This window comes from Oreochromis aureus, linkage group 10 (genome assembly GCF_013358895.1).
Source record: "Oreochromis aureus strain Israel breed Guangdong linkage group 10, ZZ_aureus, whole genome shotgun sequence".
Lineage (NCBI taxonomy): Eukaryota > Metazoa > Chordata > Actinopteri > Cichliformes > Cichlidae > Oreochromis > Oreochromis aureus.
In genome coordinates, this window is record NC_052951.1 from 34,716,529 (window position 1) to 34,729,067 (window position 12,539).

Consider the following 12,539-nt stretch of genomic DNA (forward strand, 5'->3'; position numbering starts at 1 on the left):
TTCCTTCAGTTACAGTCGCCATTTTCTTGTGGTCGTTAAAAGGGCAGAGAACGGCGACAGAAGGCGGCTGAAATATACCCCCGAACCGGCGTGATTTCTCACCGAGTCCGGGACGAACAGTTAGCCGCATGAGTTCATGGACTGCCTGCTGATCAGTGGTTATGGTTTCGGTAAGACTCGCTTAGGTTTGGCCGAGTGTCTCAGCTCAAAGATGGACGACAGCGCGGCGAGGGAAGACGCCTGCCGGGAGTACCAGTCCTCCCTCGAAGACCTGACGTTTAACAGCAAGCCGCACATCAACATGCTGACCATCCTGGCCGAGGAAAACATCAACTTCGCCAAGGATATCGTGGAAATTATTGAAGCACAAATAAGCAAGGTTTTTATGAATATAGAATACTTTCACACTGAGATGTTTGCTGTCGATGTATGTAGTTAGCTGCTAGCTGAACATGGCGGCGAGGCCGGCCGCGGTAACGCGACATGTCTCTGAAAACATCCAGCTGTTTGTTCTGCTAGCTCCGCATTCAGCCAACTATTGAACAACTGTGTGTATTAAAGTGAACCGACCGTTTATTCTTTATTGTACTGAGCAGCACGCCATTTCTCTGCAGACTCGCTGTAGGTACTCGATGTGGTCTGGAGTTGAAATCCACCTTAAATCAGCCCACCTTAAATCAGTCCGTCTTTACCGTTCGCTCTGCGTTTCCCTCTTTAATGTGGAGTAAACGTCAGTAGATGTGAGTAGAAAAGAAGTCGGCGCTTTAGCGGGACGTTCTGGTTTGGGTCAGCTTGTTTCCAAGGTGGTTTGTTTAAACCAACTTTATTTAAACAACCGCAGCGACAGAATGTTTTCTGACACGTGGAAAGGGCCAAAATCTACACGGGTATCTTTGTAAATAAAATCTGGCTGATGTAAGAAGATTTTGTTAAAAATTCAAAATCACAAAATTCACAAAACGGCTCAGCTGTTTGAAAGTCTGACAGTTTCTCTGGGTAACTAACACAAAGGATCAGGCCACATGTAGCTGGGGAAGTAAATCTGAGTCACTTTCCTGAACAGGGGAAATCACCGCGTTATTTTTGGCCTCGTAGTCGCACAGTAGCTCTACTAAACTCCTGGCGATGTCTCCAGTTTGTGCTGTGAGCGTCTGAAATGGTCTAAACTTTGTTTAATAAAGAAACATGTGAACCTGCTTTAGAGTCAGTGTTTTGGTGCTAGAATAAAAACCTCGAATTGGCCTAAACTCCTCACATCAGATTCAGCAGTCTGACTTTAAACCAAGGACAGATTTCATAGAATGCCTGACATGTGTTGAAGTGTCGCCCGCTGATGTCTGTAAATGAATAAATAACTGCTGTGCTGATGGTGACAGATTTCTCTTTTAAAAGTCTGAGTGTGTTGAACAAAGCTTTGGTAAACAGTCAAACTTTCCTCTGGACGAGTCGTTTATATGTCAGGGGTTAGGGAACAAAAGAAAGCACTTGACGTTCCAATCAGCATTAAGCTCGTCACATTGATCTGATTGAGGATTAGCGGCTTGAGTTTTTGGTGGATTTTGACCGTCTGTAGCCCTGCTCTGAGCTCAGACCACATCAGTGTCTCTGAATGGTTTCAGTCTGATCTGTTGTGTGTTATCAGTGTCGGGTCATTGATTAACGGGGCCGTCAACAATGCCCCCTCCGCCCGCCATCACTTTACACTCAGCTTCTGGTCGCATGACACTTGATTTAATTCTCGAGTGAATCTTGAATTCCTGAAATTGTGTTTGAATGGTTAAAATGTTTATAATAAAAAATGTGAAATGTGCTTTTTGTCATTTTTTATTTCCCAGTGTAATTTCTTGGCATGACTCTGGTTTCATTTACTGCACACACTGAGGGAGGGGGGTTAAAGATGTTGGGAGGGGTCAAAGCGGAGGTGTGAGAGGAAATAAAGCTCACTGGGGGTGGAGTCACCTCGAAGACGAGCCTTCTGGGTAAACGTACAAAGAGCGGTGGAAGGTTACACACCCTCTTTGGAGGTAACTGGCTCCTGGACTGAAGCCTGGCGGCGTCACAGACTCATTTTGTAACTCAGCAGATGCTGAGCGGACTCGTGAAGATGACTTTTTCCTTTTTCTCCCGTGAAGACGCAGCAGCACACGGACTGACTGGGACTGAGACGTTTTCCTGCAATTCTTGACCTTTTGAACTTTTTCCACGTTTTTGGGTGCTGAGGGGTGGGGCAGGTGTACTGTGAGCTTTTATTCTGAAATGTTGCTTTTAACCCCTGTTTGTTTTCTAAACTTGTCGAGTTCTCTTATTGCTCCAGGCCCCACCCAGCGAGAAGCTTCCAGTTTTGTACTTAGTGGATTCCATAGTGAAGAATGTTGGAGGAGAATACCTTGCAGTGTTTGCTAAAAACCTAATCCCTTCATTTATATGTGTCTTTGAAAAGGTACAGTTCTCTTTGCTGCCGTTTGGCCTTGTTAAGATTTAAGCAGTGACATGTTAGCAGCCCTCGCACTCCCTCCTGTTTGTCCTGTTGCTTGCTTTCTTCTGTGTAGTCTCCTGCACTCTGCTCCTGTCTTAGCGCGTAACGTACTGCTAATGAAAGCTGGAGGGAGGCTTTAGGACTTTAGCTGATGTTTTGAAGTGGACTAACAGCTATGCACAGTGTGATGTTGGCTTTCTGTTGGTGGCTGTGGACCAAGCGCTGTCCTCTGTTTGTAGGTGGACGAAAACACTAGAAAGTCCCTGTTCAAGCTGCGTTCCACCTGGGACGACGTGTTCCCGCCCAAGAAGCTGTACGCGCTCGACGTGAAGGTCAACTCTGTGGACCCGGCGTGGCCCATCAAGCCGCTGCCGCCCACCATCAACGCCAGCATCCACGTCAACCCCAAGTTCCTCAAACAGGTGTGTATGAGTCCAGGGTGTGAACCTCGGGCAGACAGAGGTCACTCCGGCGCAGCGGTTTCCTCCTGAGGTCCTAGTCGGGCTTATCAATAAATGTATTTGTACCCTTGAAATGTCAATAAAGAAGATGTAGTGAAACGTGCAGGTACACCCCCACAGATTATTCACATGTAAATTAAAGTTATTGTTACAGGAAGTACCACGAACAATATATTCCCTCTTTAAGAGGGATTTAAAAGGTCCAGAGAGCTTCAGTGTGGCAGGTTTTTTGTTTTTAGATTTTCCATTTATTGGTTTTTCTGCTGTAAAATCTACAAATAAAGATGTGCTGAAGAGAATAAAGGAGACCTGGCAGAACTCAATGTTTAATACTTGCTACTTTGTATCTTTTTACTCTTTGCTCTTATGAATGTTTGAGTTTTTGTACCTGATCTGAGGTTTTGGTTTTGCTTGGTTACATTGTGAGGTTGTTTCCAGATCTGCTTTCGAGCTCACATCAGATAACAAAGTAGAAAAGTGAAGCTGGGAGCAGAAATCGGTGTGTTTGACTCAGAAATGACAAACATCAGAATTTCACTGTTTTTAACCAAATAAAGTGACGTTTAGGAGCCGAGCAGACGCCTTGCTTTTATTAAACTGTTGACTGGTGTGAAACTGGGTTAACCTGTCAGAACATCCCTGCAGAGAGAACCTGATGAACTGGTTCAAACCAGTGCTAACCACTGTGTCAGGTGGCTACATGCAGGTTTGGTTAGTTAGATCATTATTCTGTGCATTGATGTTCAGGAAAATGTTTTTAAAGAGGTTTTCCATAAATATCATGACCAGGTCAAGTGTCACATCCATGTGCTCCTTACCTGTGTCTGGGTCAGGCTGTCCCCTGGTCTCTGACCTGCACACAGCATCATCCACATTGAGCGATAGGATTTTGTGGGGCTGAGCTTGAGTACTAAACAGAAGCTATTCTTTCTCTTCGTCTTTCAGCCTGAGGAGTCTTCATCTTCTCCCAGGCCGACCCCGGCCCAGCCGCCGCCCACGCCCCCACCCGCCCCTCAGCCGGTCCCCGCAGCCATCAGTCAGTCCAGCCTGACGCAGGAGCAGCTGATCCGGCAGCAGCTGCTGGCCAAACAGAAGCAGCTCCTGGAGCTCCAGCAGAAGAAGATCGAGCTGGAGCTGGAGCAGACAAAAGCTCAGCTGGTACGACCACCCGGGGCTGTAAGATCACCGTTAGCCAATCACATGTTCGCATCACAATCCAGGGAATCAGACTGGAGCTAAAACTCTGAATGTGTTAAAGCCTTGAGCTCCAGTTCAGATCAAGCTACAAACCAGTTTGATCTGAACTGGGGCAGTGCTGGGTCCTATTTAAAGAGTAAAAAATGACAGGAAGAAGGAGCAGAGTCTTAACTCTTTGACTTTTTTGCTCAGAGCAAAGGGAAGTTTTACTCACTCCCCGTCACTCGTCCGAAGGTTTAGTGCAGCGGTACCCGACTGCTGGGCTGTCGTTTGGTACCGGGCCGCGAGAGTCGAAGCTCGGGTGTGAAATTCATGGTTTTCAGGGTTTTTATTGTTAACTGAGTTTCCCTGGGTCTTCTGCTGTGTGTTATGAATAAATCTTTTTGGTACTGGTTTTATTTTGTTGTATTTATCCGTGACACCTTAAAGGCCGATCTGTGAAAATATTGTCAGACATAAACCGGTCCGTGGTGCAAAAAAGGTTGGGGGCCGCTGCCATAGAGTTTACCTGCTGTTCAGGTTTGTTGTGTAGAAACTTGGTGCATATTTAACAGGCAGCTCTGTCACATGGTTACAGGCCAGCGGCTTCACATTACCAGCAGCGACGGCGGTCTCCACTTCATCAGCAGCAAGCCTGGCGCCCAAGCTCATCAGCCAACCCGCTCCCGTGGTCCGACCCTGGGTACCCTCTCAGAGTGATTCCAAGGCGTCCGTCAGAGACCCCCGGCTGAATCGCCCGCCCACTGGCCCCCCACCTCTAGACCAGCCCGCCACAACAAAAAGAGAGCCTCCACCCACCACAGGAAGCCACTCTCTCGCTCTGGAGAAAGCCAGGATGCAGAAGAAAGATGCTCCACAAGAGAAACCCAAATCCAAGTCACCGTCTCCAATGGCGAAGAGCGGGCCGAGTAAAACGAAAGCAGCAGAGGCGGTGCTTCAGAGCAAAGATGGCACGAAGAAAGACCCGCGGCTGAGGAAACGCACGCAGGACAAGTTGGGCGAGGGCAAGGACAGCGAGCAAAAAGAGAAGAAGCGATGCAGTGATGAGAAGGAGCGGGAGGATGCTGCACGGGGGGCAGAGCCTCAGAGGTTCAAAGGTAAACTGGTGAACGGTTCGGTCGCCAAACATGAGCGTGACAAGGCCTCTGATAAGACCGCCGGCAACGCCCGAACGCACGCAAGGAAGCGCACTCGCTCACGGTCCAGGTCGCGATCACCTGCCGGCTCCCCAAAGAGGAAGGACAGGCGCTCGCCAAAGGGTAGAGCCCGCAGCAGCTCACCATCACCTTTGCATAAAGCTGGAAAACCACGGAGGCTTGAACTCCTGCACGGCAAGCCCAGTCGGGAGGACCGTCCCACTCCCAAAAACCAATCAGAGAGCAGGAGGTCCAAGAGACCCGGGGAGGAACGCCACTCTGAGACCAGAGACTCTCACTCGCCACGCAGCCACGAGGGAGGCTGCAAGGAGGTGAAGGACGCACCTCACCGCTGGAGGAGCGGCTGGGAGGAGAGTAAACAGTGAGTTCATCAAACGCATCAGAAATATTATAAAATAAGTTCAAAAAAACTTAAACTTTAAAAAAACTTTGTCCTTCTTCCTTAGCATGAAGCTGTCGGACGACATGCACGCCAAGCCCACGCCTCAGAGACATAAACTGTACAGCACGCCGAACCGCCCCAGCATCCCCCGAACCCCGAAGCACCGGCTCAGTGTCGACGCCAACCTGCAGATCCCCGATGTCCTGAACTCCGCCTCCAAGAAGGACCTGCTGAGGAGGGTACGTTCACTGACCTGTTCACTCGTAGGATAAAGCTGTTTCACTGGTTTTCACTTGTTATGGTAGAAAACAATTTAGGGGGGGTATCATGTGACGAAATATCATAAAATGAGAAAATAAAAATGTCTGCAGGCGAGCAAGCGCATGGAGAGTGGCGAGATCTCCCGCGAGGAGTTCCTCAACATGGCTCACCAGATCAAACAGCTGTACCAGTATCAGGAGGAGATCCAGCAGCGCAAAGACAGCTGGGACGAATCAGACTTCCCCGTCAAGAAGCAGCCACCGCTGCTGAGCACTCCCTCATCTCAGCCCCGCCCCCACGAAGGCATGGACGCGGCAGAGCTGTCGTACTACGAGCACAAGTCGAAGCTGAGGAAGACTCAGGTCAACCACCGACCTGCCGGAGAGGAGTGGGAGGGGGAGGAGAATCCGGAAACCAGTGACAAACCGGGGCACAGCGAGAAGATGGGTGGTGGTCAGAGCGCCGGACACCCGCCGCCACATAAATACAACCGAGCCCCGCGAGACAGGCCAGGTGAGTGTCACATGATCAGTAAATCAGCCAGAGAACAGAGCCTTATTACTGATTTTAAAAAAACCCACACCAACACATCTGCTGCCTTTTTCAGGCGAGAGGCGGAGCAAAGAGTGTGAGGAGCAACGGGCGCCGCTCGCCCCTATGGTCGAAGAGTACAACCACGGCAAAGAGTTCCCAGCGCTGAAGCCGGGTCTTCGCTTCATGAAGAGAGACCACAGAGAGACAAGTGAGTGCACGCTGCCACCGCGCTGCGTTCACGTGTTCAAGTGGCGTGAAGGTTACCTGTTATCTGTCGTCTTTATCCACAGAGAGGTCAGAGGTCAGGTTCTGGAGCAGCAGGGTGTCAGGGTGTCGATCAGGGATACTTCAGCAGGGTTAGCCATTTCTAACAAGTCTTACACATTCAGTCAGGAGCCCCAATTACATCATCAGCTAACCGCCAATTAGACACTCCCCCTCACACCCAGCCTCTCGAGGCATCGTGGGAGTCGTAGTCGGCCACCTCCTCTGTAGCTCTGTAGTGTCACCCTCACATTCAGACAGATGAAGCTCAAACTTTAATTTATCAGGCCAGGAAGCGGCAGCGTTCACAGCATTTCTTCTTCTGTGGTTTCCAGGTGAGAGAGAATGGACCTCACCGCTGACCGAGCGCCACCATTACAACGACCGCGAGGAGCAGAAGAGCAGCTACAATGTTCCACGGCGGTACGGCCCACCTGCTGACCCCCGCAGGCCGGAGGTGCCCCCTCCCTCGGGCACCGTGGTCCACAGGAACTCCCCGAGCCCAGCTGGCCTGGACGCCACGGCGACACGCTTTGAGCGCGAACGGCTGTCACCGTTACAGAAGGACTCTGCTGACATGAGCCCGATACCGCGCTTTGAGAGCCCAAACAGTGAGCACTCGGACGACGGGCCCCTGGATGCCCCGCCTCCTCACGCTTCAACCAAATCCATCCTGAAGGCGCCACACGCCCGCGGAGTGCCGCAATCTTCTGTCCGACAGCACAGCGGGTCACCCGGACACACGCCACCTCACGACGGCGGACATCCCCCTGCACGCTACAACGGTCCCGGTCATATGGGCTCCTCTAGGCCCCACCCCCCAGGATGGTATGAAGGCGGCGGTGGCCCCGGACGGTTCGATGACTCACTGCAGTGTGAGGGGCCTCACCACCCAGCCCCCGGCAGGTTCGAGGGCGCCGGACCACCCCATCAGACCATGGCGGAGCGGGTGGACGGTCCCGGACACATGAGTCACGGTCCGATGAGAGGCGGAGAACGAATGGGGCGGTTTGAGGGCCCCCCTCAGGTCCCTGGAAGGTTTGGGGCTCCTGTCGGACTACAGACACGATTTGAGGTGCCGGGGCCGGGCCACTCGGAGGGCCCGCTGCAGCGCTTCGAAGCACCACGTCACTTAAACAACATGGGTCCCGGCCCTGGATCCGCCCCCATGGGCTTCCAGCAGCGACCCGCCCGCTTCGAGGGCCCCATGAGGATTGACGGCACCGGACACTTCGAGGGGCCGGGCCAGCCGGGGCCCCGGTATGACGTGCCGCATCAGGGAGGCCCACCGCGCTTCGAGCACTTCCCCGGACAGGGCCACCTGCGATTCGAACCTCAACACAACCTGCAGCCCCTCATGAGGCAGATGGGCCCGCCCATGTATGAAAGCCCCATGGCCCCGCAGCAGAACTTCCACATGCCACCCCAGCGTTTCCCGGACCCCATCAATCCTCAGTTCCCTGCGGCACCAGCGGGGTTCCCGGCGCAACAGAACATGCAGCAGGCCGGAAACTTCCATGCGCAGCCGTTCAGTCAGCCAGGACCCACCCCCTTCTACAACCCTGCAGCACCCGCCATTGGCTTACAGCAGCCGGTAAGCAACACACATTACATCACAGGATCTAGACCAATGAGAAGAGCTGTAGGTTCAGACAGAGGAGGGTCTTAATCAGAGCTGCCTCACACCTCACTTCAGTCCAGTGTCAACAAACTAACATCACATTCAGAGCAACTGGAGCTCCACCCACAGCTGAGCAGCTGTCACTGTCGTTAGGGGCAACCAAATACTTAGGCAGCATTTAAGTCAGAGTTGACGTGATACATGGAGACACAGCTAAAAGAGCCGTTATTGACCTGCTAACAGCATGCTAATCCTTTATAATCACAGCGCCTGTCTCCTCATGCGATACATACACCTGAGTTTTATTTTGAAAGGTACCTTTAAACCCTACATCTGTCGTCTCTGCTACTATCTCTGAGGCACAGCCAGCCTATGTTGCCAACTTCTGCAACTACTCCAAGTCAGTTGGAGTAATGGAGTTCTTCCATATAAAACAGCCAATCAGGTAGGCCCGGCAGTCATGGCAGCACAGATGGGCTGCAGGTGTTACTGTTCTGTATGGTCACAAGTTTCTGGACCTTTGACCTCCATGATGATTAATTTTACATGTGTGTTGTTTTTTTTTGTTTATTTTTTTTTTTTTGTTTTTTTTAAAGAGATCATTTCTTAACTACATTTAAGGGTATCAGGCTGTGCAGTAGGCGGAGTTGATGCTACAGAACGTGCCGTTGCGCCAGCTCAGGAAATTCATCATTAGATAATCTGACGTAGGCTGTGGTGGTCAGACTGAGGCCATGTAATGCACCACTACTGCCAGAAAGTGGCAGCAGATGCTGCTGAGCAAACAAGTGAATGTGTCAGGTAGGGGTGAGAGGTGCAGGTGAGCTCTGCCAGGTAGATTTTCAGACATGTGGGCGTGTTCTCTCGACTTTAAAGGGATATTGTTTTTACTTGCGTCTGACATAATGTGCTGTTACCTGGAGCTGATTCTGACCTGTTAAACACAAAAATGGGAGATTGTGCAGGTGATCCTCTGAGCTGGTGGCTCTGATTGGTGCAGAGGCCACGTTGTTGAACAGGGCGAGTTCCTGGGGGTTAATCTGAGTGTTTGTACCTGTGCTCTGTTTCCAGGTGAGCGTGATGGGAACCATGGCCCAGCCCTTCCTACCTCAGACCGCCGTGCCTTTCGGACAGCAGAGTGAGTTTGTGTGGCGTTTTTGTCGGTCAGCTTTAACCTTTAACGTCAGAAATCGTGACTGGTTGTTCGTGTCTCTGCAGATCCGCAGGTCGTCCCTGCGGAGAACCATTTGGGTCAGGTGGACGTGAACGACCTGCTGTCCAAGCTCCTCTCCACTGGCATCATCAAACCCTCGCAGCCCGATGCCACGCCCGCCTCCAGCAGCGGTCAGTGAAGCCCCTCCCTCTGTCACCTTTAACCTTCTTCAGTTGAGTTTGACGTGTTTGTTTTTTCCAGAATCGTCTTCTGCGCCTCCGCCGGCACTGCCACCAGAGGAGGAGGAAGAGGAGGAGCAGGAGGTGGAGGGTGAGGGCGAGGACGACGTGCCGGACCTCACCAGCTTCAGCATCGATGACATGAAACAGTGAGTATTCGCCTGTCCTCGTCGTGGTTAAGCTTTTTTCTGCTGTGACTCACTTTGCCCCGCCCCTCCCCAGGCGCTACGAGAGCGTGGTGACGAAGCTGTACTCAGGGAACCAGTGCTGCCTGTGCAGCATGCGCTTCACTGCCACCCAGACCGACATGTACGCCGACCACCTGGACTGGCACTTCAGGCAGAACCATGCCGGCAAGGTGGCGAGCAAGAAGGTCACACACCGCCGCTGGTACTACAGCCTTACGGTGAGAACGCACACGCCTCACGGGGCACGGCGCCCAGCTCCCCGCGGAGCGCTCCAATGTAACGCTGCGTTTGTCGTGCAGGACTGGATCGAGTTCGAGGAGATCGCAGACCTGGAGGAGCGCGCCAAGAGCCAGTTCTTCGAGAAGGAGAACGAGGAGGAGGTGCAGAAGAGCCAGGCGGCCGCCAAGGAGAAGGAGTTCCAGAGCGTGAGAGCCACCAAGGACCAGGTGGGAGAGGTGAGTATGACAGACGGCCAATCAGATCACCTGCTTGTCAGTGACGTCACAGCCTCGGCCAATAAAAACACTTCCTTCCTCCCCGCAGAGCTGTGAGATCTGTCAGGAGCCCTTTGAGACGTACTGGGTGGAGGAGGAGGAGGACTGGTTCCTGAAGAACGCCATCAAGGTTGATGACAAGGTGCGCCAAGCCTCCGCCCACCCACTTCTAATCAGTAAGATAACCAATAAGAACAAAGCGAGTGACAAGCTGTTTGTTTTCCCTCCACAGAACTTCCACCCCTCCTGCTTCGAGGATTACAAGAACGTAAGTCACCCCCTCCTCCCTTACATCCCCGTCCCTCACCACCTCCTCCTCTTTCTTCTTCTCTGGTATAAACTCACGTGTTTTTCTTTGCTCCGTTCTTGTTTGTCTCCTCAGACATCCTCGTATGTCGACGTCACGCCGTCGCCCAGTAAGCTGCTGACCGATCACCCGCTGGGCGCCTTTGTGAAGACAGAAGAAAAGCAGGAGGAGGTCGCTTCCTGTGCTGTCGCTGCCGCTGCTGCTGCTGCCGCCACCACCTCAGTGAAACAGGAGGTGCAGAGTGAGAGCGGGGAGCCTCCTGAAGTGAAGACGGAGGCAGGTGAGGAGGCGGCGGCCCCGTGAGGAGGCGGCGGCGGTGGTTTTTAGCTGCAGGGACTCGTCCTCTGCGTCTGTACTTGAATACGTTTTTGTATTTGGACTCGCGGCCGTGCGGCTGCCTCAGTGAACCTGTACATGACCTAATTTATACATTAAAGTATTTTTGGTAACTCTGGTGTTACAGTGATTGAATCAGCTGTTATCCCTGTACATAGATTGTTGATTGGTTTATCGACGGGCCCTCGCAGGTGTTGAAGGTAAGCATTGTCTGAGCGGGAGGCGAAGACTCGTGGACTCGTCTGCTGAGGAGCCCGCCCTTTTTCCGTTGGTTTTCTTTTTTTCTTTCTCTTTGATCAATAAAAGCATCTGAAAGTTGTTTGTGTGAATACTGATTGATCTCATTGATCGTTAATTGCCTCAGTTTCACTGTCATTTGGGTTCCAAACATCAATAAAGGTTCAGTAGGTTCAAACGTCCTGCTCTGGGTGTTTATTCATATATATGTGTGTGTGTGTGTGTGTTTCAACAAAGTTCAGTTGAAGAGCAGGTGAAGCTGGCACTGAGCAGACAGAGTCAAAGAAGGATGATAAGAGCTGAATTCATATGTAGGTTCAGCTTAAATACACTCACCTGCCACTTTATTAGGTACAGCTGTTTAGGCAGTAGTATCAGCCAATCACATGACAGGATCATTTTACAAAGAAGTATCCAGTGAAGACATGAGGTCAGAGGTGAATGTGCTGCACTCAGACGGCCTCCACAGTCAGCAGCATGTATGATGATGTCAGATCAGCAGCTCGTTGAATCCATGAAGGCTGAAAGCAGCTCCAGGCTGGTGATATCGAGGTATACCTAATAAAGTGTCACCGCTGTTTCAGGAGTGAAACAGGTTGCACTTTTACCTCTCAGGAAGGGTCGGGCCGTTTTCTTGTGATCTGGTTGGCCAGTAAGCTGCAGGTGAGGCTGACAGGGAGGGGGAGATGAACCCTCTTCTTCTTCTTTGGTCTCACATATAGCTTCAGCACTTTGGTGGAGTCTGCTTTCATTTCCGGTGTTTTGGACGCGTTATTTCGAGGTGACACTTCGGCCGTTTATCAATGCCCAAGTACGCGAGTACGTACTCGCGTGCTCGGTGAGTACGTACCCGCCGAGAACGCACGGGAGTACGTACCTGCCGAGAACGCGAGCACGGACTCGTCGGCCGTTTCTCAATTCTCAAGTACGCGAGCACGGACTCGTGATTTGTACCAGCGTACGTGATGATGTCACAGGTCCGGAGTTTTTACTGCCGTCCCCTCTTAATTTAACTGTGAGTAACATGTTATGAAGCTTAACTTTAATCACAGCCAAACCGGTTTACTCAGGAACAAATAAAACACTGAAATAAACCAAACATTAACATTTAGAAGTGATCTACGTGACTTATATATCATTTTTAACCTCAGTAGTGAAACCTCTATTAATAAAAATAGTGTACATGTACATACGTGTACATACCTTAATAAAAACAAGCAGGTGAGATGTTA

At 51.3% G+C, this 12,539-nt stretch overlaps 1 protein-coding gene across 2 annotated transcripts; it reads left to right on the forward strand.

Moving 5' to 3' along the window:
- pcf11 (PCF11 cleavage and polyadenylation factor subunit) lies at positions 1-11,485 on the forward strand. 2 transcript variants are annotated; one of them, XM_031726700.2, is made up of 18 exons: positions 1-379; positions 2,315-2,440; positions 2,716-2,898; positions 3,883-4,095; positions 4,712-5,652; positions 5,738-5,912; positions 6,045-6,447; positions 6,542-6,676; positions 6,759-6,824; positions 7,068-8,326; positions 9,425-9,491; positions 9,572-9,697; positions 9,768-9,894; positions 9,968-10,151; positions 10,233-10,388; positions 10,477-10,569; positions 10,660-10,695; positions 10,810-11,485. In XM_031726700.2, the coding sequence occupies exons 1-18, from the start codon at positions 137-139 to the stop codon at positions 11,035-11,037; spliced, it is 4,761 nt and encodes a 1,586-aa protein (XP_031582560.2). In that variant the 5' UTR covers positions 1-136; the 3' UTR covers positions 11,038-11,485. The 2 variants fall into 2 exon arrangements, with proteins under 2 accessions (XP_031582560.2, XP_031582561.2); XM_031726701.2 differs by lacking the exon at positions 6,759-6,824.
- Positions 11,486-12,539: the final 1,054 nt, after the last annotated feature.

What these genes read in the sequence shown, in the direction of transcription:
- pcf11 (XM_031726700.2), top strand. Translation starts at nt 137, where the DNA reads ATGGACTGCCTGCTGATCAGTGGTTATGGTTTCGGTAAGACTCGCTTA. An exon ending in CACGCCCGCCTCCAGCAGCG is followed by an intron (nt 9,698 to 9,767) that starts GTCAGTGAAGCC and finishes TGTTTTTTCCAG; the next exon opens with AATCGTCTTCTGCGCCTCCG. An exon ending in CCATCAAGGTTGATGACAAG is followed by an intron (nt 10,570 to 10,659) that starts GTGCGCCAAGCC and finishes TTCCCTCCACAG; the next exon opens with AACTTCCACCCCTCCTGCTT.